Source organism: Trichoplusia ni, chromosome 7, assembly GCF_003590095.1.
Source record: "Trichoplusia ni isolate ovarian cell line Hi5 chromosome 7, tn1, whole genome shotgun sequence".
Lineage (NCBI taxonomy): Eukaryota > Metazoa > Arthropoda > Insecta > Lepidoptera > Noctuidae > Trichoplusia > Trichoplusia ni.
Genome location: NC_039484.1, coordinates 4,390,244 through 4,408,609, shown reverse-complemented (window position 1 = coordinate 4,408,609; position 18,366 = coordinate 4,390,244). Strand labels below are relative to the sequence as shown.

Genomic DNA, 18,366 nt, shown 5'->3' with positions numbered 1-18,366 from the left:
AAAAAAATAATAAAATAACATATAAAAAATATAATACTACTTTTAGTACAAAGAAAATGCCCGAACGGAGTATAGATAAATAATCCGAGTTGTCACTATGGTCGATAGATGGCGTTGGGATCGAAATAGATCGCGCTATGGTTTCGTTACACGCATTTGGTTGGACATAGGATAGTTTTTATCCCAAAAATCCTGCGGGAGCGGGAACTTCTCAAAAATCCCGCGAGATCGGGAACTATGTGAGTAAAACCAAAAATCTGCCGGAAGTCACTGTTCCACGCGAACGAAGTCGCGGGCAAAAGCTAGTAATAAATATTTTTAAATGTAATTATTTGAGTATAATTTTTTAAAATTATTCAAATGCTCTAGTAATAATTGTTCTAGGTATGTTCTTCAATGTTAGAAGGCTGAGCAGTCTTCAACCAAAGTACAATTATACATACAACAAGCAAGGAGATCTATATTGTTTTCCTTGTAAAGTAACATTCACATCCAAATCAGAATTTGAGATGCATGTAGAAGCACATGCCAATGAACAAAATACTCAATTGGTGAATACCTTCCTGAAAGTAATGCAAGAGAATAATTATTATTACAGGTAACAGTTATTGAAGTTTATTTTTAATTGTATACCAGCATTTTTTTTAATATGTACTAGGCATTGTGTACCACCTCTGCGTCCGACAGTAGCTTAGATTCTGACACCAGGTAGATCAACCTAAAATACGTAAAGGAAAAATGTTTTTCAGGTGTTTTTAAATTGCTTTGCCATTCTTCTCAATACATATTGTTATTTTCTGCTTAAGAATATGATCAGTTTTATGCTTGTAACAGAAATCTATTTTTAAAATTACTCTTTATTTATAAATAGTTTGTGATAGTGTAATGTGATGTTTCAATGTAAACGAAAACAGGGTATTCAAATACTTTTGATATGCTTTTATGTGTGTGCTTCTTAATAATGCATATGTGTATTTTGCATATGAACATATCTACCTCTGTAATTGTGATATAAAACTGTCTATTTTTTATTAGATAGACATCCAATGCAATATTGAATATGCTTTGGCGTTCTTGTTTTTAGGTATCTTGGATGTAAGAAAACTGTGCATAGCATCTTTTATGTTAATATATAATATAGCAATAGTTTTGTATTTTTATATTCATATGTATTGTTATTGTGAAACATGTAATAGTCAGACAATTCTGTAAACATTAAAGAGGAAGAATGTCTTTTATTTATTTTTGTCTAGTTGCCAACAACTTAGCCTAACTTAGGCTTGAGAGAAAATTGCTATTTTTTGCTTAAGTAAAATGAAAACTTGTGATGTAAATCTATTTTAAGATATCTCTTTATTTAAAAATGTGTTGTGTTTGTTTTATATAATGTTGTAATTTAAAAAACAAACAGGGTATTTTTAGTGTTTGATGATTTTTTGTACTAATAAAAATGAAATATGATTGTTCAGTCAATTGTTCTGTTAAATATTTTATATATTTTTATTTTTATGTTGCATTTGGATAAATCTACCTCCGTTATTGTGATATAATGTTGTGTATTTTTGTTAGTACTTAGATTTTGAATATATATTAAATTGTTTTGCTAAAATACTTGATTTAATTGAATTATACAATGATTAACAACCTTAATTACTTTCAGGACCCTTATTAGTAGATACCACTATTCACAATATCTTGTGTACAATGGAACTTAATCTGATCAAAAGGCAATAATGAGTTGGTAATAAATATTTTTATCTTAGAATATCCCTATTATGGTCGTCTGCAATTGGAGTCTTTTGGGATCTCATTGACAAAAACCATTGGTGTGCAATCTGTATTATAGAATAGTCTCTTTACAAAGAACCAATATTCTTCGTTCGTGATTTGAAGGCTAAGCAATTTATAGGCGTGAATATTATATTATTTAATTAAATACAAATTTACCTTACCTTAATTTAATGTCACGATCAACAACTGTATCAAAAGCCACATACTCTACTACTGCTGCATTGGTATAAAATAATGAAGCCACGCGAGTAAAAATCTTATATAAACCGTATTAAATCACAATAAAATGATTCTGTTGAATTTGTGTTTGTTTTATCCCTTTTCGACCAATAACCGTATTCTGTATATCTGTGCATCTCCCTTCACTGCTTGAACTAAGATTTGCTGTTGTGGAAGCGAGACACCGCTTTAAGCTGTATATTACGACGTCTTGCTTCCACAACGGCAAAAGTCTTACTTTAGGGGTATAAAGAGGACTTCGCCAGGGGGTTTTCAAGCCCCCTGGCGAAGTCGTCTTTCAAAAAACCCTGTGATCCTGTCTTTTTCAGGGTGGAGTTTATTTAGCGGCAAGACTTTTACGTTAATATTGACATTGATGTGTTACAGAGAATGAATACATGTTTATACCATTAAGAAAAGGCAGACAGCTCTTGATGGTCAACAAATACACATTTTCACAAGATCATTGTAGTAACACTTATTACTGCTCCAAGAGAAGTTCGGGATGCAAGGCGAAAGTGAAACTGCATAAGTTTGGGCGAGTAGTTGAACATGTCGGGGAACACTTCCACGAACCTCCTAATTACGTGCGATTGTCTTCGGGGGAATTTGTTAAAGTTTAGTGTAAAACTGTAAACAATACTACTCATCTTTGCGCTGTCGATGGACCCTTGTTAACAGCTTTTATTAGTGTTACTGACACACGAATGAAAGCTTAAATAATAAAGTGTACAATAAAGAATATTATAAACAATCGCTGTCTACGACTCACTCATACTTAAGCGCGCTCCGATGAGTTGAACTTTCTTTAGAGTAATTGTTAACATAAAAAATATCAAGAAGTACTATACAACAAGTTACATTTCACTGTTGGTAATTTTTATTATTGTATTGTGAATAATATTTATATTTGTACGACTGACCATGAATTTAGCTAATCTATTGTTGGTGAAGGAATTTAGTTTTTAATTGTTAATCAATCCGTGTTATGGAATGTAAAGTATCAAGTTTTTCTAATGTTAACTTGTCTACTAGTTTAATATTTAGATTAGGTATATGTAAGGTATTCGTCGTGAGTTGTGATCTAGACCAATTAAGTACCTATTTCTTACTTGCATTATTTTGTGTGTTTGTGTGTGTGTCCGAATCTATACCATTTTTTTTTATAAATTTGAACTATTTTCAATGCTCAACCATTCCGTTTCAATGCATTATGCCTCTGTAAGATAAATATATTTAATGTTATTCTTGTTTACTTTATAACATTTAAGAAGTATTCCATTTTTTATATTGCGTTTTATTACATAACATTAGTTTTAATATCGTTGTTTAATTTGACAGCAGTATACTCAAAAGATCGCGTAATTTATATTTTTATTCTTCAAGTGCCTATTAGATGCCAACTGTCAAGCTTATCGGGCATGGATAATGGTTGTTGAAAGATTTGTACGCACGAGTTTGCCGGTTCGATCCCAACGCCGGCAAATTCTAAAGTCCCTTTTTCAAAGTTTATTCCTACTAATATTATAACCATGAAGTAAGTATGGATGGAGGTTCGTTACTCTTTCATGCAAAATTTGTTGCACAGAATAACCAAGGGTGAGGAAAAACATCGTGACCATTTTAATTTTAAAATATTATAACGACGTGGGAAGAGGAATGTGCCCATGAATGAGACATTCCTTTAGGCTGGTATTATTTATATAATTCTGTTAAAGTAGACGATCATGATGAAGTCGGATGTTTGTCAGATTACTTACAATTCAAAAATATATTTTCAGTGTCAAACTGAAAACGCATATGGAATTTCCAGGAAAAACTCGTTGGTTCATATTTTACCGTAGCGTCGTAAAAATATGAATAAATGTGAGCTTTTTATTTGTTTTGCGCTATAGCCAATTCTTGATGAGAGCCGAAGATCTAGTTTAGTGCCCTGGGAGAGATAGCTGTCGGCTAAGGCTGCGTTTCCATCAGAGATGTGCGAGGATGCGTAGCGAGGGATGTGTTTGTAATAGACCAATAGAATCGCTTGATTTACCTCGCCTCTGTCAGCATAGCTCTGGTGGAACCGGCTCAGCAATCATCCTCGCACAACACATTTCCTTCGCACCTTTCTGGTGGAAACCCAGCCTTTCTAGCAGTCGGCTGAGACGAGCTGATGATGATGGTGATAGGTGCCTCCGATACTAATGAAATAAAGTGATTGAATTCGCCTTTCCTTCTCTGTTTACTATATTCATATCTAGGAAACCTGTTAAAATAGATCTTGTGATCCTGTGACAAGTATCGATAAACAAAGATGGGGCATTAAAATATTTTGACAACCAATTAAGACGGTTGGGAATACATAAGTACATTACGGATTATTCAATGGATATTATTAACCATCATTTGTAGTATTCAAATTTTAACAATACAAAAACTACGTTCCTTTCTGTTCCAGGCTCACCGTACGAGTTAATTACAACAACCAGGGGGAATACGTTGTTATTGCTCAATGGCTACACGTTCTATGGTCACTGTCGTTCTAAAGTTAACTACTACTGCTCAAGCAAGTCCAAGAACTGTCCTGCAAGGGTTCGATTGAATGAATATGGAGGTATACTGAGTGTTGTACAGAATCATAATCATAGAAGACCAGTTTATCGGCAACTTAATGATGGAAAGTACATACGAGTATAGAATTTGATAAAATTTTACTTTACTTCTACTTTGATAATAAATAGTATTTCTTATCTTTTCTCTTTGTTTTATTTGTAACATACCATATGTCCCTTGCGGATTTACCAGTGCGCTTAAACTTGACTGCTCGGATAGTTGTGAGGTTACCTCTCCAAACTTACTGCCCGTGACGTGTTATTTGTGTGTCCATGAAATCTTATTCTGAGGCAGGGTGTCTATGTGTATGCGACGGGAACGTTTGTTAAATTCATCTCGACAGAAGTATTTAATTTATTGAGGCTCAAAAAATAGTTTAAATTCTTGGCCACTAAACAAAAAAAAATTGTTTAGTCTTATAATTGTTAGCCTATTTTAGCTACCCTAAAGTAATCGTACTACCTAACGATAACTTTTTTTGCATTCACAAGCAAGCCTTATTACCTTATATTTTATAAAGGCAATCAATTTATCAATTTATTATTCTTTAAAATTTCAGACCTGGATGTGAAATTTATTAGAACTAATGATGGCAAAACATTGTTAATGTTCAATAAATATACTTTTTCACTACGCAGACGTTCTACAAATTTGTATTACTGCTCTAAAAGAAGTACTTTGAAATGCAAAAGTAGTTTAAAACTATCGGAAGAGGGAAGAGTCGTGTTTTTCATAGATAGACATAATCACAGACCACCAGCTTTCGAAGTGTGTGGAGGAATCTATGTAAGAGCTGTGTAAAAACCAGTATTATAAAACTGAGACGAAAACAGACATGTGTAAGCTGGCAGATGAAAAGATGCATTTATTAGTGGTGCTATACATGATATATGATGTTCATGCATAATGATAGATAAACGGAGGTGCAAAATTCAGAAGCGTTACCATCACGGGCACTAAGCCCAAAAAGACGCCCTGAATGTAACTGATTGAAAGTTACTTGCAAGATAGATGAAGATGACATAGAATGTGATATAATTTTGCCAGTACAATATTGATTGGTTATCGATTGGACATTTCAGCTCATCTCAGCATCTAGAAATGTAATTAGGTACATTATTTTAGTCAAACCTTATATGTAGTTCAACGCATTCAGTCTTGTTTTGTTAAAAATGTCACTGATAAAATTAATAAACTCTGTTTATTTTTGGTAATTTTCGTTAAAAATGTTTTTTGGAATGTCGTATTATTTCTTAACAGTAGATACATTTGTTTCCTACTTTGCCTTATTTGTAGAAAAAAGCTTGTAATAGTAGTTTAACAAAAATAAATTTAACAAATTTTCTGTCACGAATTCTCAATTTCTTAGACAGTGTAATTGTTGCACAAAATACACAGTACTGATGGTTTATAATTTTCAGATTTATCAAACTACAAGTTCATTCAAACGATACGCGGTAAAACGTTGCTTATGGTCAATGGATATACGTTTACGGAGAACAACCGCGCTAAAAACACTTATTACTGTTCGAGAAAGTACAAGAGTTGTAAGTCCAGTGTCAAGTTTGATGATAATGGGAGAATTACGAGTTTTAAACTGGAACATAACCATGCGCCCCCTAACTATAGGTCTACGTCAAGTGGGCTGTACGTCAAATGTAGCACAGATGACATTATACACGAGACCTTCAGACAACACTTCAAACAGCCCTTGCAAAGAGGGGGAATGTTCTAATTGTTTTTATTTTATTACAAGCTTTCCCACAGTTTCAGTATAACCGAACCCACCATAGAGGATGCAAATTGTTTAATAATTAAAATTAATACTCAAACAGTTATGCTTGGCATTTATCGCCCCCCAAGTACAAGGAATATCTCTAAATTTTTGGATTCCTTGAATAATATTTTACTTAGCCTTAAACACTACAAAAATATTTTTCTTACTGGTGACATAAATATAGATATTTCTTCATCCACCTCAGATAGTAGAACGGAACCTTTCCTAAAATTTTTAGCATCACATGGCTTGCTTCCAGCACATTACATACCTACACATACCTTAACATGTCTTGACCATGTCATTACAAAAACTAAACTTTCTGTAAAATGTTTAGTAGCGCACACAACATTAACTGACCACTATAGTGTAATATTAAGTCTCCTAACTAAACCAGCCCCACATCGGCGTAAAGAAACAATCAAACGCATTGATTACAATGCTCTAGATGTCAAAATTAGAAATATAGATTTTAATAGTATATATCTGTTAGACAACCCTAATGATGCCACATGCTGTTTTCTCAATACGCTAAATACTGCGATTAGTAGTAGTAGTAAAATCATTAATGTTTCGAGGCGAAAGCGAATAATTAAGCCATGGATTACGCCAGGTTTAATGCGCTGCATGCGAAATCGAGACAATTTGCACCTCAAATCGAAAAAACATCCAAAGGATACTAATGCTCAAGTCATCTACAAGCGTTACCGTAATTTCTGTAATGACATACTAAAAAAGGTTAAACAAGAATATGACAAAACTGAGCTTGCAAAGTGTGAAGGCAACACAAAAAGACTATGGAATACCATAAAAACTATCACCTCCACTACCAAAGTAAATACGTCGCCCATAGAGTTAATAGACACAAAAAATCCAGTTAAATCTATTAACGACATAAACACATTCTTTGTTAGTATAGGCAAGTCATTAGCAGATAATATATTGCGTCCTAACTCTGACCCTATCACTAACCAAACTCCCTTTCAACCTTGCCTCTCGTCGCTAGCTCTACTACCGACTGATGCTCACGAGATCATAACTATTATAACTGGTCTTAAACCTTCCTCTTCAATGAGATGTGACGATATTCCTAGTAATGTAATAAAAAGATATGCCAAACAATTATCAGATCCTATTGCACATATATGTAACCGTTGTCTGTATACAGGTGAGTTTCCCAATAGTTTGAAAAAATCACTCATCCATCCGATTCACAAGAGTGGTAGTAGGGATTGTGTCAATAACTACCGCCCAATTTCAATATTGCCGACATTATCCAAAATATTAGAAAAAGTGATTAACAAACAACTTATTAAATATCTAGAATCAAACAAATTACTATCAAACAATCAATATGGATTTCGGAGTGGTAGATCGACTAACGACGCCGTAAATCAACTCACGGACACAATAGTACATAAACTTGAGGAAAAGAAAAAAGTTATAACAATATTTCTTGATTTAGCCAAAGCATTTGACACAGTCTCTGCACCACTCTTGCTGAATAAACTGGAACACCTTGGAATTCGTGGTACTCAACTTAAGTTATTTCACTGTTACCTAAATGGTAGAGTTCAACGTGTTGTAGTCGATAAATGGATGAGTGATGATTGTGCGGTTAATATCGGCGTTCCGCAGGGTAGTGTTTTGGGTCCTACCCTCTTCTTAATCTTTATAAACGACCTCTGCAAAATCTCTCTCAGAAATGGCCGTATATATACCTTTGCGGACGACACTGCACTTCTTTTCTACGGTGATACTTGGGAAGAGGTCTACAATTATGCACAGATAGGATTCACTAAAGTAACAACTTGGCTCTATAATAACTTACTCACTCTGAACACAGACAAAACTAAATACATTACTTTTTCTCCAGCAAACTCACACCATACTAACATCACATCTCTCAACATAATACACCACTCATGCAACCACACCCACGCTTCCTGCTCTTGTCCAAATATCCAAAAGGTCGATTCCATTAAATACCTTGGTATTATAATTGACAAAAACCTAAACTTTAGTGCGCATATAGAACTGCTAGCTAAGAGAATAAGAAAGCTTATTTATATATTTAAGAACCTACAACATGTTGCTGATGCGAAGGTTGTCAAATCGGTATAATTTGCGCTATGCCAATCAGTTATAACATATTGCATTACGGCGTGGGGTGGATCACACAAGACATCTATGATCAAAGTTGAACGCGCACAAAGAGCTATACTTAAAACAGCTTATTCCTTACCGTTTCTATACCCCACTGAAAAATTATACGAAAAGTGCAAAGTTCTAACAGTCCGTCAACTTTTTATCTTGCATACTGTGTTACGAAAACACTCATCTCAGACTTACAACCCTAACTTAAATACGCATAAACGTAAAAAATCAAAAGTATGTACAACTAAACTATGCAAGTATGAACTTTCGCATCGCCATCACATTTTTCTTGGATCATATTTGTATAACATAATGAACTCAATATTAAATATATACCCTATGACTAAATTAAAGTGCAAGCAAACTCTCACTTCTTATCTATTATCATGTAACTACGATGACACAGAAAACCTTTTAACCATACCAAAATAACTGTATAAACTAACACACACACACACACACACACACCACACACACACACACACACACACACACACACACACACACACACACACACCACACAGACACACAGACACTCACACACTCACACACCACACAAACACGCACACACACACATACTCACAACACATACACATATATATCTTCTTTTTTCTTTTTCTTTTGTATAAAAGTTAAATATTATTTTAAAAACTAAAATAGTAACAAAGGTCCTATGAAATGTTTTCGCTGTCTAATGGGGAGGCCTGGTAATCTGTGTGACAGGGTTTCTTAGTGCAGATACCAGTCTCCCACAAAGGCTGAGTCTAACAAATAATTTTAATTAAGTGTAGATGTAAGACACCTTTGTGGAAGAGAAAATAAATGCATATTATTATATTATTATTATTGATGTGAATTAATCATTAAATTGTTTAGCGTGTTACAGAAACTTCCAATTAAAAGGTTGTTAGATTTTTTTCCCAGAATCTGAACATCTTATATTCTTGGGTACTGGTAGGTACCTACTAGGTACGCATACATACATGGCAACTGTCTGTAACACGCTGTATGTTTAGAATATTGAATTAGGTATGACAATCATTCAAGCAAAATGTTATTAATTTTGTTTTAGGTAAGAAATCATTTATAGACTTCGATATAGACGTGTTATAACTCTGTATAATGAATCTTAGTAGTTTATTACAATTTCATGGCTGAGTAACATTGGGTATTCAGTATAAAGCGTCAGCCATGGTAGGAGCAAAGTAACTACAAAATAACTGACTTGACTGGGTTTAAAACTTATTTTGGTCAAAAAAGCTGACGTCATATGCATGGTTACGAGTGCTTGCAGTTCAACGCATGACAAAAGCAAAACGGGCGTCAGAAGTGACATGGCCACTTCGGCAATCGCCAATTAATGAAAGCAAGCACGTTACTTACCGTACCGTTTCTGTGGAAACTAGGTCTTCCTTACTCAATGTTAATCAGCAATTAACGGTCATATTCAAAAGCGATACTGAGCTGAGTGCTATCCTGACTTTGTCACAGTCAACTGGAAATTTAAAACGTCACTTGGGTAAGTTTCGTTCTTAAATATGGCTGTAAACCTCGTCTTAAACTGAGCCCTCGATAGATAGTTTTATTTATACAAGGCATTTGCCTAGAATTAGAACATTTTGAGATAAGCTAGTATTGTTAGTATGCCCTGAGCAGGTAGCCTACCGGATATCTACCGGCAAAACTATCGGGGTGTTATTTTCTCGTGTACCGGGGGACCATGGAGCTCACCGCAACCTCTCGGAGTAATGTTATGGCTGTTGTTGAAGCGTGACAGCGCTCTACACTGCCTAGAGTGGCGTCTCTCTTCTGTAACTGTTATTTCCTCTTAATTACTTTAAGCGGTTGTTGTAGGCCCTCAGGCATGCATTTGCAATCTCACGAGAATATATTATACATACATTCCTAGTGTTATTTACATTATTGTTTAATATTTATACTTATGGGCGTAGTCCTTGAGTAACGCCATTAAATTATGAATAGATCAATTATTATGAGATAAATCTAATTATTATTAATTGTTAAGGGTTTTGGAAATGTTAGTATTATCTTGTCGCCGTTATCGCCTTAAGTTGAAAACGATTACTTTTTTGTAACATTCTATTTGCTTAGAGCTTTATATATTTTTACTAGATTCTAATAAAATTATTATTATTTTCAATGGTGTATAATTTATAAATGCACTTGCGCTCTTGGTTCACTTATAATGAATAGGTACACATTTACCTGAACTCTCAATGGTTCTCGATTATGATCAATCCGTACAAGTGTTTAAAATGTTTCCCAAATTACATAAGACGGCGTGTTTTTATACTTTTTATATATTTCAGAATACACCATGATACCGACGCCTAGAGGAAAAAAGCTTTTGATGCTCAATGGGTACACATATTCGCAGAAGAATTTGACCAGGAACTACTATTGTAGTAAGAAGGATGCTGGATGTAAAGCGAGGGTCAAGTTGGATAAAGACGGGTCTGTGAACTCTGCATCAGTCACTATTCATTTTCATGACCCTCCGCAATACGTGGTTTTGCCTCATGGAGATTATGTCAAAGTTTGATGTAGATATCCAGTTTTCTATCCTTTTACTACGACGTCGTACTGGGGTCTTCGATCTCTAGATCTAAACGGGGGAGCGTCTCAAACCAAGTTTTAACCAAGAACTGGCGAGCAGCACCGATTTTACATTAACCATTTGGGTCTAATACATCGTATTTACATCGATTAATATGCTAGGAAAGCTATTGGATTAGACCTTTTGTCGAATCGAATTTGAACTGTGAACGATTGACCAAAATACTGTCCCAATCTCAGGCTTGATTGATGACTATGTTGGAATAAATAATAATCGGAAATTAGAGGTAAGTCGTTTGCTGGTCACAACGACTTTGTAAGTTTGGAAGTTACCACTGGTGTAAATTTTTAGACTGATTTTTATTGGTCATTTGCGCATACGAAAATTATACCTACCTATGTAGTATCAGATATATTATAACTTGTAAGTTTTACTGTGTTTTTTTTTTAAAGAAAAATATATTTAGAATATGAATAAAAAAATATTTTGTTTTATTCTTTGTAGATCTGAACAAAAAAGATTTTTAGTCCTGAATTGGTTTCGGTTTGGAAATAAGACTGATGGCTCTGAAATTAATGTTTTCAGCTAATTTGGGATACAAAATGATACCAACGAAACGTGGGAAGTTCTTGCTAATGTACGAAGGATACACATATTCACAGCAACATTGGTCTGCGAACTACTATTGCTCCAAAAAGGACTCTGGCTGCAAGGCTAAGATAAAGCTCGACAGTTTGGGGAGAATACTCCCGATATCACAGATCGAGCATATGCATCCGCCCCCTCAGTATTTAATGATGCCTAAAGGGAATTATGTTAAACTGTCCTGATAAGGGTACGTAATAAGTCCCACCAGCTCTTAAGTATGAACATTGTAGTTGCGTAAGAGGGTCACCGTTTTATATCGTGTAATGCGCTGTCGCACTTCCACAACTGAAATTAGTCAAACACATAGTTTAAGATTTAGTGGTCCGGCCCTTGGAAATATGGGTTCTATTTTATTCAAGGTAGCTTGTCTATTTTAAGATGGGTAAGATTAGGAGAGATAGATATTAGATGTACGCTTCGCTTTTTATTTGTTAACTATCATCCGTGAGATGATTGATTTTTCCTGATAATTATGTGTTATTTTTTATATCACGACTTAATAAGTCGATCGGTGAAATAGGCGATTGGGAATTTCGGAAGAAATCCACTTCTTAAGAGCTGTACAGTATTTACGTAAAAATATTTATTAGAACTAAACTTATTTGTATTCACGTATTGACCTTATATTTTGTGTCAATAAGTTAGTGAGAAAATCATGGATTAACCACAGGTTTTAATAAATTTACATAAAAATTATAATTATGGTAGAAATGCACCTGTATATATCCCGTTAAGTAAGGATTTAGCCTTAACCTGGTCCTACCAGAACTTCAAAGCCATGTAATGCGTCTCGTCTCTCACGTCTTTAACGCCGTACGATGATTTTAACTTTTCCTGATATCGCAAAACAATTTCTATAGATGACAAAAACATAATTCGGTACACGAGACAAAATAACGGAAATCAATGTTCGGACTACCTAAAATATGTGTGACGTGTCATCAGGAAGTCAACTTTTGCGACTCTTTGTTATAGCATAACCAGTAAATTATGTCTAAATCGATTTTGTATTGTCACGAATTTTGGCATCTACCCGCGAGGTTATGGTTACTTGCAATTTGCGACGGCTGCAACAGGATGCTATTATCCAATTTTGGGAGGACAGTTCAACGGTGTCTTGATTTTATTTATGTAATTGTTCGTTTATTTTTAATATTAATTTTATTTTAATTAACTGGTCATTGAGCATTTACTTAATTGGTATGTATTGCTAGTGGTATTCTATAGTAGGATTTTATTTGTTTTTTCTCCGTATTTTGCCGTCATCGTTTACTTTTTCCTGTTTCTTCTTCACTTTTTCCACTCTGTGTTCAGTTTCTTGAATGATTGCTTTCTGTTATTTCGTCCTTCTCGAATTCCTTCAACTTCACTTTTCATAATCGCAAGTGTTCGTGTTTCATATCAACATAGTATTACTATATTTGTTAAATATGCGGTTTTTATGTGCCTTCAGATTGAGGAACTTGGTTTTTGATATTTAACTTCTAACGTGGACTTTATTAGTATTTCTGTCTTTTTACAACAGATACATGAACATCTCTGCTTAGCTTATGACTTAATATACCATATGCTGAGAGTGATTTGGTGATTAGTATAAAATATTTGTAATACTTAATATACTTATTACTTTAGATACAAAATGTACGTGAAATCAATATATATTTGGGTTACGGTGACCGATTGTAAATATACAAGTATTTTTCCGACTTAGAATTTTATTTCATGATTAATTTTGCAAAATATTAAGATTCTAGTATTTTTCCTTAGTATATATAATACATACTTTGTTGTCCTATAACAATATCTTATTGTAATAATTAATTATTACATTCATCTAGTTTAAAACATAAAGTGAAATTACTATCCCAAGTGTTGTCCCCAGGTATGAAATATACGTTTATCCCCTCCACAAAAGGGAAGATGTTACTGATGGTGAATAAATACACTTATTGGCAAAAAAATGATACTCGGCTTTACTATTGCTCTCAACGATCCATCGGATGCAAGGCTAGGGTAAAACTTGAGAAGTACGGGACTATTACAGCTATGAACGATGACCACCACCACGCCCCACCAAACTACTTGATGACCACTTCAGGACATTATATTAAAATAAAATGAGCAGTCTCATTTAAAAAAAATATACCAAATGTTCTTTTTGCTATTATGTGATTGTTAAGTTCTCAAAATGAATGGCCTCTGAAACAATAAGACCTTCTCGAGGACTGTTCTTATTTCGTTTTTGCCTGAGAGGAAGCATTTATGATCTGTTTGCTCCGTTAAAGTATATATATTTCTGAATGAGTTGTTCTTAGCCTCACTCGTAAGTAATCTGTTTGTGTATCTGTTACTATAGTACTATAAAATATATTGCTGCTAACAGTACAATGATGATTTTATTTTATGGCCGATCGTCACAACATTTACAAAATCGCTTAACCTAAAATATCCCTTATCTTACTATAACAATAAAGGCTGCTATCAGCAATAAAAGCTTTTTGTTCCAGAAATACCATATGAGCAAGTGGTATCCCAGAAAGGGAGAATCATGTTGCTGGTCGATGGATACACGTTTTCGAAGAAGACTACGAATTGGGTATGTTCATCCAGGATGAATAACTGCAAGGCGAGTCTCAAGCTGAATGCTGCAGGAAAAATTATAGCGCTCAATAACCATCACACTCACCCCCCGAGAGGCTTCATGACAATGGCATGTGGAACGATAGTTCGAATATAATAAGGTCATAGGGACAATGCTACATCGCATAAGCGTGTGCGAATAGAAAACTTCAAATATGAGGACATTCCTTTTTATCATTTTGTTGTTGATGTCACTTCAATACATTTGAGTGATATAATCAGAGTTAACGGTGGTTTATCGACTGCCTAAATTTCTGACTCCGAGCTAGAGCAGCATCTTATATTGATCGCCCGGGAACTGGCCGCAGATGTTTGCCTCTAATTAGCACGTATAAATCCTTCATTAGCTTTCAAAGAAAAATAAATTGTCTTCAAGCGCTGAACACAATATCTATGTGATACTTTTGTTACTACTAGAATTAATAAATAACATTTAGGTGGTTGGATGTAAGATTAGAAAAACTCGTTTTAAAGCGAAAAGTGTACAATAGGCAGGTACTCTTTACGAACTTTTCTTGTAAATATGGATTTGGTCCTAAAATACTTGCCGTTGTGTTGTGTTTTTAAAATAAATGTTTACTCGTTTGAGTTCCATAGTTAAAATGAAAACCTTCACAAGAAACGGGGTGTTCCGCCGCTTCCGCGAACAAGTTCCACCAGAACGCACTAAGACGTAGTTCAAGGAAGATGACTAACTTAATTTTAAGCTATCCCTACTAATATTATAAATGCGAAAGTAACTCTATCTGTCTGCCTGTTACGCTTTCACGTCTAAACGACTGAACTGATTTTAATGAAATTTGGTACAGACATGGAGTTGACCTTGAGAAAGAACATAGGATAGTTTTTATCCCGGACTTTTGAAGAATTCTCTTGGAAACGCGATATAACTGACATCGACGCGGGCGAAGCCGCGGGCGAAAAGCTAGTATATACTAATAACTATTGTATAAATATCTATGTTAGTCTGTAAGGTATTTGTCTATGGGCCTTAGTAGCCTGAAAATAAAATGATTTATTATTTTTATTAAAGTGAGTTTTTATATTCTGCTTATCCCTTATGGACGTTAAATATGTTAGAAATTTCGGTATGACAAGTTGGTAGACTGAATTTGATATAAAACCTCATTTAGATTAGAGATTAATTATTGAAGTGCCTTTACCCTGTTCTAATGTAAAAATTTCTTGTTTTATACTGGTAAATCATAATAAATATGTATTATTATTGATATTTTTTTATCGTGTTTAAATATTTAAACTTGTTCATTGAATCGTTTCTTCTAACGTTGTATTTAGCTCGTACAAATAATGTATCATCTGAATAATAAAATTGAGGGACGTAGTTGCTTTTGTTTAAATTTTGATACTGTTAAAACACATGTAAGCAGTGTCAAATTTTACTTTTATTCCCTTTTGGTTCGTCTGACGGTAATACTACGGAGTGGTGTGGTGGTGAGGAGATTCCATTAATATTAAACTGCATTGTGTATATTATTGATAGAAAAAATACCAATTAATTTTAGCTCAAATCGAGTACAAGTTCGTGCCGTCGCAAATGGGCAAGCAGCTGATCATGGTCGGTGGTTACACTTTCTCAAAGAACTCGGCTGGTTACTCTTGGGTTTGTTCTACAAAGAATTCCTCTTGCAAAGCGAAAGTGAAACTGGACCGTGATGGGAAAATAGTAAAGATATACAACGTACATCCCCATCCTCCCAGAAAGTACTTACTAGTTGACGGCAAATATGTACGAGTGTGAATAGGAGACAAATAGGGTAAATTTAACCCATCTTTGCGCACTGTGCCATGTGTTTGTAACTCGAGTAGAACCATTGACACTGTGAATTAATACAGCTGTCATTTGTGTGTCATTATCACATTTAAATTTGAATAATGAAAGTCGATCTGTCGAACATTATAGCGCCACATAGTTGAGTTGCAGTAACTATAAATAGCTTTGAAAGATTTCGATGAATCACGTTTAATTTCAATATAAACTTGTTTCTTAAGTTTAAGAAATAAAACTAATTTATGCACTTTGTGGTGGATGTCATTTTAGTTCTAGTTTTTGTCTGCATAACGTGTTTGGAGGTATTATGATAATACGATACACTTTTGTGTTCAAACGATCTAGGTGAGAGAAAAGACGGAGTAACAGATATGTATAAGTAAAACACCTCTCCTTATGATATTGTTGTAACAACAAAAACATACAACCCACTTCTTATCTGAGCCAAACTTGATGAAATTTTATGGGACCAAATGACAGTTATATCACACTAAATGAAAAAAGAATCAACATAATTGGTGCATCCAGTCCGAAGTTTTGAGGTAATAAACAAAACATACCGACGAATAGAGAACCGTCTTTTTGAAGTCCGTTGAAAGGACTAGATATGGTATTCCTGTTTGGTGCTAAAGTCCCTGTTAACCTTTACAATTCAGGTAAGCGTGATGTCGCTCTTCCCTATGTAGAGGTTCCCACAATTGCTACATTTCTAGAAGCGTTTGGTTCGCTGAACTGTTTTGAATATAAAACTTTTTTCATTTTGTTTCAGGGTACAAGATTGTTCAGTCGCAGAAGGGGAAAAGCCTAATTCTGTATCGAGGCAATACTTATGCCAAATCACATAGGACGGTGGCTACTTGGGTATGCTCTACCCATACTGATTGCAAAGCTAAGTTGAAACTGAATAAACCTTTAGGAAGAATCATCGAAGCCTCTGTGGAACATAACCATCCAGTTCGAAAGTGCGTAGTCACGTCATCCGGGAGATGTAATAGGTTTTAATGCGGAATAAAATTGTCTGAAAAATATTATGTATACCAAATGTATTTGAATAGTGTAGATTCTCTTTTTGAGGTGTGATTAAGTTGTAGTTAGGTTCGCATACATAAAATTATACCTATTAAACTATTTGTATAGATGGATTAAGTGTTTTTAAAATCATTACCTGTCAAGACATTACCATGGTACCATGCATGAAAGTAGCTCTTCAAAGATCCACCCTTACCTGAAACTGTTTGAGGATATATTATATCAAAAAGAGTAACAAGTGATAAGCAAAGGGTTATTGATTCAAATTTATGCGGCATTTATGACATTTTTAAGGCCGGGATACTCGGATATGTATTGAAGTCAAAAATCAAAGTGCGTGTTTTTTTTGTTAAAATCAAAATTAAGTAAACACGTCCATTGAGGTAACATATTTTTATTATATAAACTTTGGTGAGGTTGATTTGTATTTTTTAAAAAATTTTATTCCCTCCTGTTTATCGGGATCTCGCGATATCACGGACTATTTTTGATCCAATATCCAATGTCCTTAATCTTGAGCTAACGCATCAGCAGGGTCGAGCTACGGACACTAGTCATGCGATCCCGATAAAGAATCGTGTAAACCGTTCTCAAACAATTTATATATTAGATCTTGATTTTTTGTTTCTAAAATTAATGCCATAAGTCTCAATGATACTATCAGGTTTAGTATCATTGAGACTTATAGCATTAATTTTCCAATTATTATTATTTAATTAACGTCACCTTGGTATTTGCTTTTCAGGTTACCAGATAGTAAAATCGCGTCGAGGGAAAGATTTGATAATGTATCAAGGTTTTACATTCGCAAAATCAACGACTAATACTTGGTATTGTTCTACCAAGTATCCTGAATGTAAAGTGAGATTAAAGTTAGACAGCGATCGAAATATAGTTGATGTCGTAGGGGAACACATACATCCACTTCGAAAGTTCATAATTTTACCATCAGGAGAATGTATTTGGCTAAGCGAAAGCAATAAAACCAATAATTGTTAGAGTAAAGCATCTCAATGATTTTTTTTATGAACCTCTATCAATTGTAATCATTTGCATCGCGGGTTAGCTTTTTGAAAAGTTAGGTTGTTATATGTTCTTAAATATGAAATAAATGTTTGAATGAATTTGCCAGTTTTTTTT

The 18,366-nt window shown here is 34.3% G+C and overlaps 1 protein-coding gene across 3 annotated transcripts; it reads left to right on the top strand.

The window, feature by feature from the left end:
* Positions 1-1,496: 1,496 nt before the first annotated feature.
* On the top strand, positions 1,497-18,234 carry LOC113495752. 3 transcript variants are annotated; one of them, XR_003400753.1, is made up of 5 exons: positions 1,497-5,719; positions 6,030-6,155; positions 10,873-11,406; positions 11,706-11,955; positions 16,543-16,676. XR_003400753.1 is itself a non-coding variant. In XM_026874665.1 (3 exons), the coding sequence occupies exons 1-3, from the start codon at positions 16,805-16,807 to the stop codon at positions 18,048-18,050; spliced, it is 321 nt and encodes a 106-aa protein (XP_026730466.1). In that variant the 5' UTR covers positions 16,688-16,804; the 3' UTR covers positions 18,051-18,234. The 3 variants fall into 3 exon arrangements, 1 of the variants encoding a protein (XP_026730466.1); XR_003400754.1 differs by lacking the exon at positions 16,543-16,676 and adding an exon at positions 13,651-15,165; XM_026874665.1 differs by lacking the exons at positions 1,497-5,719; positions 6,030-6,155; positions 10,873-11,406; positions 11,706-11,955; positions 16,543-16,676 and adding exons at positions 16,688-16,853; positions 16,967-17,159; positions 17,972-18,234.
* The last annotated feature ends 132 nt before the right edge of the window (positions 18,235-18,366 follow it).

Coding starts and splice junctions, on each gene's coding strand:
- LOC113495752 (XM_026874665.1), top strand. CDS start 16,805: ATGGTATTCCTGTTTGGTGCTAAAGTCCCTGTTAACCTTTACAATTCA. Junction 16,854..16,966: donor TGTTAACCTTTACAATTCAG/GTAAGCGTGATG, acceptor ATTTTGTTTCAG/GGTACAAGATTGTTCAGTCG. Junction 17,160..17,971: donor CATAACCATCCAGTTCGAAA/GTGCGTAGTCAC, acceptor TTTGCTTTTCAG/GTTACCAGATAGTAAAATCG.